The sequence below is a fragment of the Chanodichthys erythropterus genome, chromosome 24, assembly GCF_024489055.1.
Source record: "Chanodichthys erythropterus isolate Z2021 chromosome 24, ASM2448905v1, whole genome shotgun sequence".
In the NCBI taxonomy this organism is placed as follows: Eukaryota; Metazoa; Chordata; class Actinopteri; order Cypriniformes; family Xenocyprididae; genus Chanodichthys; species Chanodichthys erythropterus.
In genome coordinates, this window is record NC_090244.1 from 13,650,216 (window position 1) to 13,664,904 (window position 14,689).

Below are 14,689 nucleotides of genomic sequence, written 5' to 3' on the forward strand. Positions count from 1 at the left end.
TTTTTGCAATTACGAGATATAAACTCGCAATCCTGACTTTTTGTCTCGCAGTTCTATTTTTTTTGCAATTCGAGATATAAACTCGTAATTCTGACTTTTTGTCTCACAATTCTGACAATTTTTTTTGCAATTGAGAGATATAAACTCGCAATTCTGACTTTTTGTCTCACAATTCGGACTATTTTTTTTGCGAAATCTCTGAGTTATCTCGCAAGTTATAATGTCACAATTGTGAGATATAAACTGGCAATTCTTACTTTTTGTCTCGCAATTCTGACTTTTTGTCTCGCAATTCTGACTTTTTTTGCAATTGCGAGATATAAACTCGCAATTCGGACTTTTTGTCTTGCGATTCTGACTTTTTGTCTCGCAATTCTGACTTTTTTTGCAATTGCGAGATATAAACTCGCAATTCTGACTTTTTGTCTCACAATTCTGACTATTTTTTTTGCAATTGCGAGATATAAACTCGCAATTCTGACTTCTTGTCTCACAATTCTGACTATTTTTTTGCAATTACGAGATATAAACTCACAATTCTGACTTTTTGTCTTGCGATTCTGACTTTTTGTCTCGCAATTCTGACTTTTTTTGCCATTGCGAGATATAAACTCGCAATTCTGACTTTTTGTCTCGCAATTCTGACTTTTTTTGCAATTGCGAGATATAAACTCGCAATTCTGACTTTTTGTCTTGCGATTCTGACTTTTTGTCTCGCAATTCTGACATTTTGTCTTGCGATTCTGACTTTTTGTCTTGCGATTCTGACAATTTTTTTTGCAATTACGAGATATAAACTCACAATTATGACTTTGTCTTGCGATTCTGACTTTTTGTCTCGCAATTCTGACTTTTTTTGCAATTGCGAGATATAAACTCGCAATTCTGACTTTTTGTCTCGCAATTCTGACTTTTTTTGCAATTGCGAGATATAAACTCGCAATTCTGACTTTTTGTCTTGCGATTCGGACTTTTTGTCTCGCAATTCTGACATTTTGTCTCACAATTCTGACTATTTTTTTTGCAATTGCGAGATATAAACTCACAATTCTGACTTTTTGTCTCACAATTCTATTTTTTTTGCAATTGCGAGATATAAACTCGCAATTCTGACTTTTTGTCTCGCAGTTCTATTTTTTTTGCAATTGCGAGATATAAACTCACAATTCTGACTTTTTTTGCAATTGCGAGATATAAACTCACAATTCTGACTATTTTTTTTTGCAATTGCGAGATATAAACTCACAATTCTGACTTTTTGTCTTGTGATTCGGACTTTTTGTCTCGCAATTCTGACATTTTGTCTCACAATTCTGACTATTTTTTTGCAATTGAGAGATATAAACTCGCAATTATGACTTTTTGTCTCACAATTCTGACTATTTTTTTGCAATTGCGAGATATAAACTCGCAATTCTGACTTTTTGTGTCGCAGTTCTATTGTTTTTGCAATTGCGAGATATAAACTCGCAATCCTGACTTTTTGTCTCGCAGTTCTATTTTTTTTGCAATTGCGAGATATAAACTCACAATTCTGACTTTTTTTGCAATTGAGAGATATAAACTCGCAATTCTGACTTTTTGTCTCACAATTCTGACTATTTTTCTTGCAATTGCAAGATATAAACTCGCAATTCTGACTTCTTTTCTCAGAATTGTGAGATATTAACTCGCAATTGCGAGTTATAAAGTATAATTCTGAGGAAAAAATACTGACTTTTTTTTCCTCAGAGTTGCAAGTTTATATCTCACAATTCTGACTTTATAACACGCAAATGTGTTTATATCACGCAATTCTGACTTTATAACACGCAAATGTGAGTTTATATCACGCAATTCTAAAAGTCAGAATTGTGAGAAAAAGTTGCAATTACCCTTTTTTTAATTTTTTTTCAGTGGTGGAAACAACTGTGAAAAGTGCATGATAGTGGAAAAATATGCATTTATTTTTGTGGACTTGATTATAATTAGCTTGTGATGCAAAGCTATGAATGTCTTTTAAATTATGTTCATTTTGAAGGATTATTGTTTGTATGTTTCATAATTATTTTATGTATTATAAATGTATTTTATATATGTTTTATAGTATTGTATTGCTAGGTTTAAAGTGCCTGATGATGAAAAAAGGTATATATTTGATAATAATAAAAATATAAAGGCAACTAGAGGGGCTTTTTATCATTTGGGTTAGAGCTATTGTGATATAATGTAGAATAATTGGTAATTAACCCCGTTGGAACCTATACATAAAATATTATTGTTGCAAATATCAATTTTTCACCTGTATTTATTCCACACATAAATAAGAACAAAATGCCAGAAAGAGCAATGATTTAAAAATCAATGGTTAAGTTAATTTAAGCATGTTTTGTCCATAACTTTAGTTAGCTTGTTGCTTAGCCCTTCTGTATGTAATTTAATTGTCATCTGTGTGATTTCTACAAGAGCCACATTCATTTTCAGCCTTCTCTTCTGGACAGCAGTAGATATATCACAGTAGGTGCCATCAGCAAACTTTAAAGTATTCTTCCTTTTGTTCACATCATATGAAGGGAAGATCATTTTTTCCACCTACTTACACTGATCTGTCAGCTTCTGCAGTTCTTTCTAGTTCAGTCACTGTTTGACTCTCTCCTCTTTTCTTATCATGATACAAAACAACAGTGTCAGTGAAACTGCTTAGATTATCATCTGAATCTGAAGTCATTTTGAGCACAATGACAGAGGACACCTATTTACTCTGCATATCAGTGTGGTCATGTTGAGACTACCTGAATTACATGGTGAACTGTACTTCTAAACACGATAATGGATGCTTTTTGGACCATAAATACTGTTATTCATCTTGCCATTTGATTCCTAGCCAGTAAAACGCTGTTGGCTCTATTTGAATGTAGGCTACCATGCTGAATAGAGCTGGAATGAGGCTAAGCTCTATTTTACTGTAAACGTGACTCTCAAGCCGCATGCCTAGCTTATGTTCTACGTTGAGATCGCTGTTTGGAAATAATCGAAAAAGATAATGCTCACAAAGTAAGCTAGAAATAAAAAGTGCCAAGATTAGCATCAGCGATTTTTTATTTATTTATTTATTTTTATTTTTTATGTAAATTTAAAGGAATGGCTTCCTAAAACTGACTTCTTTTGGCGTATATTTACACTAGAGTTGTCAAAAGTACCAACTTCGGTACCAATTTTAAAAATGTGACGATAGCATTTCCCCCTAGCATTTTTAGCGCTGTTGAGCGGATTATTAAACACCTCTGACTGGCCACTGTGTTCATGAGTTCAACAGATATGTCTGTGATTGGCTTCAATGATCAACGCACGGGAGCGTTTGAAAGCACATGGAAGTGTTTGAAAGTGCCGACTTTTGACAACACTAATGTACACAACAGCCCCTTAAAAGGCATTTATAGTTCAGAGAAGCAGTGTCTTATGCTCTGAAGTTGGTTTCAAACTGTCAGTGTCTGCAGTGGCAAAGATGAATTATTCTCCCTGGACCAGGTCTTTGCAGTGGCTGTAATTAAATAACCTCTGCTGTTAATTAACATTCCTTAATTACCTGCATTGGCCTTTCATCATTCTTTGTGCATTGCCAGGGCACTTTCCCTCTGTTCTGCCTGCGTACTCAGCATTCATAGTTGTGCAGCCTGTCATATTTTCTTAGTATTTGAATTTGATGTAGTGGATGGTAGATATTTGCTGCCTATGCAGCTTGATGGAGAGTTTCTGCAAGAAGAATTAGCTTTCCTCAAGACCTTGATGGGATCACTGAGTTGATGAATGGAAGTGACTGAAGTAATGGAAGCATAATTTTTGTGGTAATAGTTTCCAATCTGCAACTGGCTGTCTTCCATTGCAGAGTACTACGGTGTTATCATACCATAATGCCATAGTATTAAATTACAGTATAACCTACCATATTCATATAACATGTATATGTATATGAAATTGTCATGTTAAATGTCCAAAAATATGTATTTACCATGGTGCATGGTCAAAACCCATGGTGTTATCTTAGTGTCATGTTAAAAAACATGTTTGTTTGTATTTCATTGTGTTGTTCCTCATATTAGTTTTTTATTTATTCATTCATTGTACAGCATTTTGGTCAACTTAAGATGTTTTTAAATGTGTTTTATAAATAAATATTGATTGATTGATTGATTGATTGATTGATTGATTGATTAGTTTATGTAATATATGTAAGTTATTATTGTTATTATTAATACTATTATTGTTATTATAATTTATTATTTACTATTATTATTGTCCTTGTTGCTGAATAATAAAATAATAATTTAAATATTTATATAAAAGCAAATATTTAAATATTTATTAATAATAATAATACTTATTAGTAAATATTTAAATTATTATTGAATAATAATAATAAATTAATTATTTATAAATAATTATTATTTTAATTATTAGCATTTAACAACAACATCAATACTAATACTAATACAAATAATTAAAATATTAAAAACTAATATATTGAAAATTAATAATAATGATAATATTGTTATTTATTATGTAAATTATTGTTGTTATTAAATTGTTTATGAATAATATGCAATTTCTATATTATTTGTTTTTATTAACTCAGCATGAATGAAAATGTGACAGTTTAGGTGATGACCACCCTTACCCAGAAGCTTTTGGGCTTACACTAACACTGCTAACACTGTTCTTCTCGTCTGAACTTCTAGAGAAACCATTAAAAGATGGAGATGACACAGCTGACATGTCCCTCTCAGATTCTCTTTTTGCACACTGGGGTCATGACCTCGGCCCAGAGAGCCGCAAAGTGGCCCTGAAGAAGTTTCAGTACTACGGTTACAACGGCTACCTCAGCGACAGGCTCTCTCTAGACAGAGCCATCCCAGACCTCAGGCCAGACGGGTGAATGAATCATTTTTATCAGCATATATGCACACACCCTTTTGTTCTTTTACAAACATTGGTTTTCCTGTATCATTATGGTCATAGTGAACAAAAATCACTTAGAGGAAGTTAAGATATGGAAATTTCCTCATAAATCATTAGTCCTTTTAAATTAAATAATAGTGGTGGAAAAAATAAGGGATGGGAGAAAACGCAGGTGTTTCTCAGGTGAGCGCAAACATTTTGCGAGCAAACAAAGTTTCTCGGAGGAACGTAAACGTTTTGCAAGGAACGCAAAATTTTCAGGGGAACAAATGTTTTGCAAGCCAACGCAACGTTTTTCAGTCGAACAAACATTTTGCGAGCGAATGCAAAGTTTCTCAGGGGAACAAACGTTTTGCAAGGGAACGCAAAGTTTTTCGGGGGAACAAACATTTTGCGAGCGAACGCAAAGTTTCTCAGGGGAACAAACGTTTTGCAAGGGAACGCAAAGTTTTTCGGGGGAACAAACATTTTGCGAGCGAACGCAAAGTTTCTCAGGGGAACAAACGTTTTGCAAGGGAACGCAAAGTTTTTCGGGGGAACAAACGTTTTGCAAGCGAACGCAAAGTTTCTCAGGGGAACAAATGTTTTGCAAGCCAACGCAACGTTTTTCAGTCGAACAAACATTTTGCAAGCGAACGCAAAGTTTCTCAGGGGGAACGCAAACATTTTGTGAGCGAACGCAATGTTTCTCGGGAGAATGAAAACTATTTGCGAGGGAACACAAAGTTTCTCGGGGGGAACTCAAACATTTTGCGAGTGAAGGCAAAAGCATTGAAATAGATTTTTTTTCTACCATCCCATATTTTTTTTCCACTACCATATCCCTTTAGTATTTTAGTAGTTTAAATATAGAAAATATAGCTTATATTAAAAATAAAAAATGTATAAATGTAATATAATAAAATATCTAAAAAAATAAATATACAGTAATAAAAAGTAAATATTTTACAGATAATATTTTTGTAATTTATTTTGTCTTTATATACAAAAATAAAAATTATTTAATTTAGCTAAAAACACATATTTTTATAATGTTGCACCAATACCAATATGGACTTATGTGAAGCAATAGTAAATGTGGCACGGACCTCATCTTTCATAGCGTACAACTTTTAATTAAACACCTCTGTTTATGTGATTATATATAACACCTATAAAATGGTCATATAAAATCAAAACTCAAATTCATTTCAATTTTAAAATGAAAAATATAAGTCAGAATATATATCCATCTCCTTTTAGACTCTTTTAGAATATTTAATCAATATTTAAAGACTTGTCTTCCAGGTGTGTGTGCTTCTCTATTTACATTTATTTTTTTCCCCCTCTTGTAGGTGCAGAAACATCTCATACCCCTCCAATCTACCACAAGTCAGCATCATCTTCATATTTATGAACGAGGCGCTGTCGGTCATCCTGCGTTCTGTTCATTCTGCGATCCATCGGACGCCCTCCCACTTACTCAAGGAGATAATCCTCGTTGATGACAACAGCAACAACGGTGAGGGCCCCAGCACTGTTTTTTATTTATTTGCCAGAAGCATGCAGGGACTCCTTCAGTGGGGATTGATTCTTGTATGACAGATTACAATGAATAATGCATATAAATGTGGATTCATGTGGAAAGAATATCTGAGGTCTGTAACATGATAAGACTAGGGGATTATGGGCAGCAGATGTACATCCAGTATGCTCATCTAAATGTTTTATGCTTTGGTGTCAGAAGCAAGACATTTCTCTCACAAATATTCTGGTCTAGAAGCAGCCAGTTTAATCAAACAAAATCTTTAATTAAAGAGAAATCTACTTAGGCTGTGTACCAACTTGCGTATAATGTGTCCTAAGTAGTATATGAAGTGTGTGCCAAAATCATAGTTTCCGAAAGGTTCCCGGATGGTATACTGTTCCTTGTAGTGTTTTGAAGTGTGCGTCCATCAGCTAATATTTACATTTGAGCAAATACATCATATTCTATATTTAAATCTATGCATTCCCTGGGAATAAAATAAATAAATAAATAAAATAATTATTGAATGAATGAATTATTCTGGTATTAGTACAAGGACAATATAAAATCCCATACAGTATCAAATACAGTATAAATGGGTCTATATAGATAAAATGTTAATATTGTATAATCATATAAATTAAATATGATACAGCAACCTAAAAGTAAAAACAAATATTTTAAAGATATTAATATTTTTTTATTTAAAAAAAAACTAAAAAAAAAAAAACTTTGTTAAAAAAAAAAAAAAAAAAAAAAAAAAAAAAAATATATATATATATATATATATATATATATATATATATATATATATATATATATATATATATATATATATATGAATTATTCTGGTATTAGTACAAGGACAATATAAAATCACATACAGTATCAAATACAGTATAAATGGATAAATGGGTCTATATATATATATATATATATATATATATTATTAATAGTGGTGAAAAAATATGCTGTCAGCTTAATAAAAGAAATAATAATAATTTTTTTTATAAATATATTACTAAATAAATTATAGTTAATAGTCAATAATTCATATTTTTGATAAAATTTTAATATTGTATAATCATATAAATTAAATATGATACAGCAACCTAAAAGTAAAAACAAATATTTTAAAGATATTAATAATTATTGTTAAAAATATTACTAATTTACTAATATTGTAATATTATTAAATATAATTAAGATACATTGTCATTATAATAAGTAAAATACAAATAAATACAAATGTAAATAAGTATTTTAATACAAATTTATTAATACATAATAATACAGTTCACATTTTAATATTATATCATATAAAATATATAGGATAAATTATCAACTAAAAGTAAAAACAATAAATGTGACCCTTGTCAAGGGTCAATTTTATGAAATGGAGATTTATATATCATATGAAAGCTGAATAAACAAGTTTTCCATTGATGTATGGTTTTTTAGGATAGGACACTATTTGCAAATCTGGAATCTACATCTAATATTGAGAAAATCGCCTTTAAAGTTTCACAAATGAAGTCCTTAACAATGCATATACACTTTCAAAAAGAAATTTACAAAATATCTTCATGGAACATGATCTTTACCTTAATATTCTAATAATTTTTGGCATAAAAGAAAAATCCATAATTGTGACCCATACAATGTATTGTTGGCTATTGCTACAAATATACCCGTGTGAGTTATGACTGGTTTTGTGGTCCAGGGTCACAAATAAATATTTTGAAGATTTCAAAAAATAAAGACATATCTACATATAGAGCCGGTTGGATAAACTGCTAATTAGTCATCACATTTTTTTTCTTTAAGACTGTTCTGTGTAAAGTCAGTTACATAAAAGCATAGACTGGATTGCAAGACTGACTGCCCCTTGACTAATCGCTAGTTGGTTATACTAGTACTTAAGAGACAGTCTTAACATAATGCCTATTTTTATGCAACTGGCCTATAGTATCAAATTCATTATTTTTCACATGTGTCTGTATACTATTTTAGCAGGTGGGTCCCTGCAATTTGCGGTTCTTTGGCATCAAAATGTGTAAAAAAAAACCCTGGTGTTGACTTTTGGCTTAAGAAAGATGATTTTCTGAAGATAACCGCTGGTTTGTTGTGCGGTAAAGTACACCACTGAGGTGGGTTCATCTCAGGCCGATCAGAAAGTAAAGCGTTTTATTTGCTCCCATTCACCTCTAGAGTATTTGGTTTTTCCAGAATAATGACTTCACAGTGGTTATGCTACAGTGACCTTTTACTCCGCATGTGTGGGATATAGCGAGGGGGCAGGGCGGTTAACGTGAGGTGCAGAGGTTTGGACATTTCATTCTCCCACAGATTGGCAGCGGCCCCACGTCACACCATCTGGTTGCCATGGTGAGACAGGATGATGGCTTTCTCTCTAATAAAAACAAACAGCACAGGAGACAGATGGGAGGGGAGTAATCACCAGCAGACAGCGGTTGAGACTCCAAATATCACAGACCGCTGGCAAATATTAGTGTCTGATGTTTGCAGCGCTTCAGTTCATGTTCTTAATTCCCTGAGAGGTCGAAGGGGGAGTCTATATAAACGAATTTTGATTAGAATGTAATAAAAGTCAGGTACACGTGTCACTAGGGCCTCCCCGCTTCATTTCTGGCAAGTACTGAAACTTTCTTAGAGGGCACAAGGGTGATTAAGTAAACAGCAGGTATGAGCTATGAGTTTTTATATTGCAGGCTTTTCAACTAATCCCTCTTTCCCTTCCATTGACTCAAAGCTGAACTGTTGGAAAACCTGCAGAGGTTTGTGGATGAGACCAACCAGCAGCGTCCCGACTTCATTAAAGTGGTTCGGCATGACAAACAGGAGGGTTTGATTCGCTCTCGGGTCAGTGGCTGGAGAGCTGCGACCGCCCCCATCGTGGCCCTGTTTGATGCTCATGTGGAGTTCAACATCGGATGGTCAGTGAAACTTCATTATTAAAAAAAAAAAAAAAAATTATATATAATATGCAATATAAATTACAAAATATGAATTTAAAATGTGTACATATAACAGTACTATATATATATATATATATATATATATATATATATATATATATATATATATATATATATATATATATATATATATAATTTATTTTTCATTTTGCTCTCTATCATTTTGATGTCTTCAAAATATGATTGAGAGTTTATATTAAAAAAAAAAAAAATATGCAATATAATTTGCAATATAAATTACAAAATATGAATTTAAAATGTGTACATATAACAGTAATATATATATATATATATATATATATATTTATATATATATATATATACATTAGAATATTAAATATATCATATATATTAAACATATATAAGATCATTTATTATCTTATACACTGTATATATATAATTATTTTATCTTTAGGTTGTTGATAAAAAATTTACAATTGTAAACTTGTAAACAATTTTGTCTTGGTTTATAGATCAAGTGTAATTTTAACACTGCTTATGAAATAAAAGTAGTATGACTGAATTGAAAGATTTGATTTTTAAAGTAAGTAAATGAACATTTCCTTATGTTGTACAAAACTTTTATCTGCTGATAATGGATTTAAAGAAAAAACATGAGCAAACACACTATTACTTATTATATTATGATCAAATTTTTCTTTAATGACACTGTTGGCACATATTAATTTTTATTATACCAAATGACGGCAGGTAGATTTGTAGTAGGATTAGGGTTATGAACGAAAATGTTAAACAAAATCATAATCAGTGTAAATTATTCATAAAACCATTCTTATGGAAATTTCCGTATAGAATTGAACAAGACAATATATGTAACAATGGTTTCAGGAACAATTTACACTGAACAATTTGCATATGTTTTATGAAAGAGGGCCAAATGTTCTGAATAAATTCATTTTCATGTCCAGTTTTCTGTTACAGCCTATTTGTACCCAGTCTGATATGACTAAACAGCATAAAAGTACAAAATATTCATTAAAGCTTTCAACAAAACTATTTGCACAGAGTTTTCTGAAAATGCCATTCTCTGTTTGGCATTCAAATAAATAGAAAATCAATCTTCCAAATAAAAAATATTACCGTAAAGAAGCTCATAGGCATGCATTGTTTCATTTAAAATCTATTCGTTCTGTCATTTTCATGCTGAGAATTCAGATTTGGTGTGAATAGTCCTTCTGTGTAATGTTGTTTTTGATCATTGTTTGTATAGAGTGTTGTAACTTCATTGCTCTTTTGACCCCAAATACGAGTGAATTCAAATACTTGCTTGCTTAATAAATCAAAGTGAGACTGTTAAAATGTAGATGGAGGCCCAGCTGTATATGTGGATGCTGCCTGTTCTTCATGTGTGGTGTGAGTTCCCTGTGGGTGTGAGGGCAGGAATATGAGCAGAAGTGCCTGTCTACTGCAATTACTGTGCTAGGCACAGCTGTCAACTTACATACCTGTTAATTATTCTCAGTGCAACATGTTGAAAAAACACCTGTTAAAGGGCTTGGATAGTGTCCAAAGTGTATCTAATGGAAATTCAAGCTGTGTTCTTTCAGTTCATAGATGCATCTGTAAGTTTCTCTGGGCTTCGGTATGGTTTTTACAGAGTGGATAGTACAGCTTTTAGCTCGCCTGAGGCTATATTTAGAGGTCAAACACAGCGCAAATGCCTGTCTTTGCAATTTTTGAGATGCTCTTTTAAAATACCGTTATCTACACCATTGACATTTTAAGTTTTAGATCGATAGGTTCTGAAAAGCCATTGCCTGCCAAAGTGAAAACTACAATCAGCTTTAATAATCAAGTGTGAAATCACCTTTTACTTGCAGTGGCATGGATGGAAGGAACTGCATTAAACATATTCTGGGATTTTGAAACTCCCAAAGGACAAATTAGATCCATCCAAAACCTACTGCCCATGAACTTAAAACATTCTATTTCTGTTGATCTAAGGGCTGAACCAATCCTTCACAGAATCAAAGAGGACAGAACCCGGGTCATCTCGCCATCATTCGACAACATCAAATTCGACACGTTTGAGATCGAAGAGTATCCGCTCTCAGCTCAAGGGTTTGACTGGGAACTTTGGTGTCGCTATCTAAACCCTCCCAAATCCTGGTGGACACAGAAGAATCAAACTGCACCAATCAGGTATTCATGCAAGATATAATCAGTGTCAGATTAATGGTTTTACATAGACAGTGTCTATAACGTTTTGTTTTAAGACATGACTTCAAACTAAAAAATCATTGAATCACTCATGGTTCAGTTAGGGAGTCAGTTGTGAACTCAGTAACACTCCGATTCAGTGGATGAGTGAATCTGATTCAAACTCTTAAGTTCAACATTGAGGGTACGTTTACACGACAACGATGTAAAAAACTGATCCGCGAAAATGGCGAAAAATGCTGTATTATGCATGCCAGGTCAGTAGGTGGCGATGTCACTTTTTAAAGAAAGACTACACGCCTGAGAGCACATACCAATTCTTTTTATAGACTGTAAAAAAAGATGGACGATGCACCTTCACTCTCTTCCATTGTAGAAAAGTAAAGCCGCCAATGTCCTAATATGGTGCTGACATCCTGCGCTGATTCGTTTTCAAAAACTTCTCAAAATGTTGTGTAAATGAACGGCCACAACAAAAATTTTTTTCTGTTTTTATTTGAAAATGGTGTCGTGTAAACAGCCCCTGATTCATGAACACTTTTGACTGACTCACTTAAAAAGAACCAGTTCTTAAGAAAATTTTTACGGAAATTGGACATTTCGTGATGCGTTTGTTGCTGTGTGCAGGAAACTCTGGGCGAAATCTAAACCAACTTAGGAAGTAACTAATGCCATATTGCGAAATGATATCTGACAAAACAGCAAAATTCAGAAGAGAAGAAATATTGTATTTTAGATTTGGACAGACATGATGAAATAATACTCAATTATTATAATAACACTAATTATTTCTCATGAACAAAATATTAACAGATAAATGGGAACATGTATAAATAAAATCCACATCCAAAAAATATTATACAGAAAGAATAAAACTTTAAAACAATATCAAAAAGAGAATAGACTTTTAGACTATTATTAGAAATAGGAGTGAAACTAAATGAAATAAGATAACATTTTTACAAAATACACAATTAACAAATAGAATTTAGCATAAAAAATTGGAGCAATAGACTAGTAAGTAGCAGTATGCGCCTTTTTACGTTAATAAAACGAAGCCCAAAAACTAAACCACATCCCGACTGAATAGTAAATTAAAGTAAGTTATTCTCACAAATGTGTACTTTTTTCACATTTTTAAAAAAAAATCACTCTCCTTGTGCTCTTAAAGTCTCCCTGTAATCAATAATATTATCCTTTCGAACTCATCTTCGATCACCAAAATGATATTTAAAGGTGCCCTAGAACTTTTTTTTAAAAGATGTAATATAAGTCTGAGGTGTCTCCTGAATGTGTCTGTGAAGTTTCAGCTCAAAATACCCCATATATATTTTTTAATTCATTTTTTTAACTGCCTATTTTGGGGAATAATTAGAAATGAGCCGATTCAGGGTGTGTGGCCCTTTAAATCTCGTGCTCCACGCCCCAAGAGCTCACGCTTGCCTTAAATAACATAAAAAAAGTTCACACAGCTAATATAACCCTCAAAATGAATCTTTACAAAGTGTTCGTCATGCAGCATGTCTAATCGCGTAAGTACAGTGTTTATTTTGATGTTTACATTTTATTCTGAATGAGTTTGAGGCTATGCTCTGTGGCTAACGGCTAATGCTACACTGTTGGAGAGATTTATAAAGAATGAAGTTGTGTTTATGAATTATACAGACTGCAAGTGTTTAAAAATGAAAATAGCGACGGCTCTTGTCTCCGTGAATACAGTAAGAAACGATGGTAACTTTAACCACATTTAACAGTACATTAGCAACATGCTAACGAAACATTTAGAAAGACAGTTTACAAATATCACTAAAAATATCATGATATCATGGGTCATGTCAGTTATTATCGCTCCATCTGCCATTTTTCGCTGTTGTTCTTGCTTGCTTACCTAGTCTGATGATTCTGCTGTGCACATCCAGACGTTCTGCCCTTGTGTAATGCCTTGAACATAAGCTGGTATATGCAAATATTTGGGGCTTACATATTAATGATCCCAACTGTTACGTAACAGTCGGTGTTATGTTGAGATTTGCCTGTTCTTCTGAGGTCTTTTAAACAAATGAGATTTATATAAGAAGGAGGAAACAATGGAGTTTGAAACTCACTGTATGTCATTTCCATGTACTGAACTCTTGTTATTTGACTATGCCAAGGTAAATAACATTTTTGAATCTAGGGCACCTTTAAGCATTTTTTTCTGTGAAAAAAACCTTCATGCCTGAAAAAAAAGCTTGAATGTAACTCTACACCCTTGCTTCATTTAGTATATACGTATCTAAAAATATGCTAATTAGCCCCGCCTCCACTTGCTCACACCAGCTCAGAGATCCACTCGGTCAACTTACTGAGGTAAACACTGCACAATGGTATCGCTTTTTACAACGTCGGACACATGACGGTAATTAATATGATTAGTCTTTTGCTTGACTGTTATCAAACAGCTAATAATGCATTGCTAATGTTACATGATTCCCTTGCTTCAGAGCGTTTATAGTTAATGATATGTTAAAGGTGCAATATGTAAGATTTTCTGTCTGCTAGAGGCCGCTAGAGGCCTATTCAAAACAAAGGCGTAGCTTGATGACGCCAAGTTTGAGCCCAGAATCTTGGGACATGTGGTCTTCACCTCACAGCCGGTGGAAACCAATTGGGATAGGACCAAGCTCTGAAGCAGAGCGGGACCGAGTGTTGTGGGAGCTGAACGAGGCCGCTGGAGCGATTGCGCAACACATGCCTCACGAGCAGCGAAACTTTTATTATGCCACTGTCGCCGGCGCCGCTTCCGCTTTTCCGGTCAAGAGTATGAGGTAACGCAGCTCTGTTTATCATATTAGATACATTTGAGTGTGTTGAAAATGATGTTATAACGTTACTCTGTGCGTTCGCTCGGCGGCTGCTGTGAGACACTGTTACACACTGCAGTAAGATAGATCAATTTTAGAATATCATATTAAATACTGGATGGCTTGTGTTGATAAATGGCATGTAATTCATTTTAAAAACATATTGTATGATGGAGAAAATTCTGCATTACTGTTACTAAAAATAAAGCTGCATCTGATTATGC

At 33.1% G+C, this 14,689-nt stretch overlaps 1 protein-coding gene across 1 annotated transcript in view; it reads left to right on the forward strand.

Moving 5' to 3' along the window:
- galnt18a (UDP-N-acetyl-alpha-D-galactosamine:polypeptide N-acetylgalactosaminyltransferase 18a) overlaps positions 1–14,689 on the forward strand; it is a 72,798-nt gene that overhangs the window by 33,204 nt on the left and 24,905 nt on the right. Inside the window, exons 2-5 of the mRNA XM_067379545.1 lie at positions 4,716–4,908; positions 6,270–6,436; positions 9,216–9,399; positions 11,407–11,604. Coding sequence (XP_067235646.1) covers positions 4,716–4,908; positions 6,270–6,436; positions 9,216–9,399; positions 11,407–11,604 — 742 coding nt within the window. The remainder of the gene's footprint in view (positions 1–4,715; positions 4,909–6,269; positions 6,437–9,215; positions 9,400–11,406; positions 11,605–14,689) is intronic.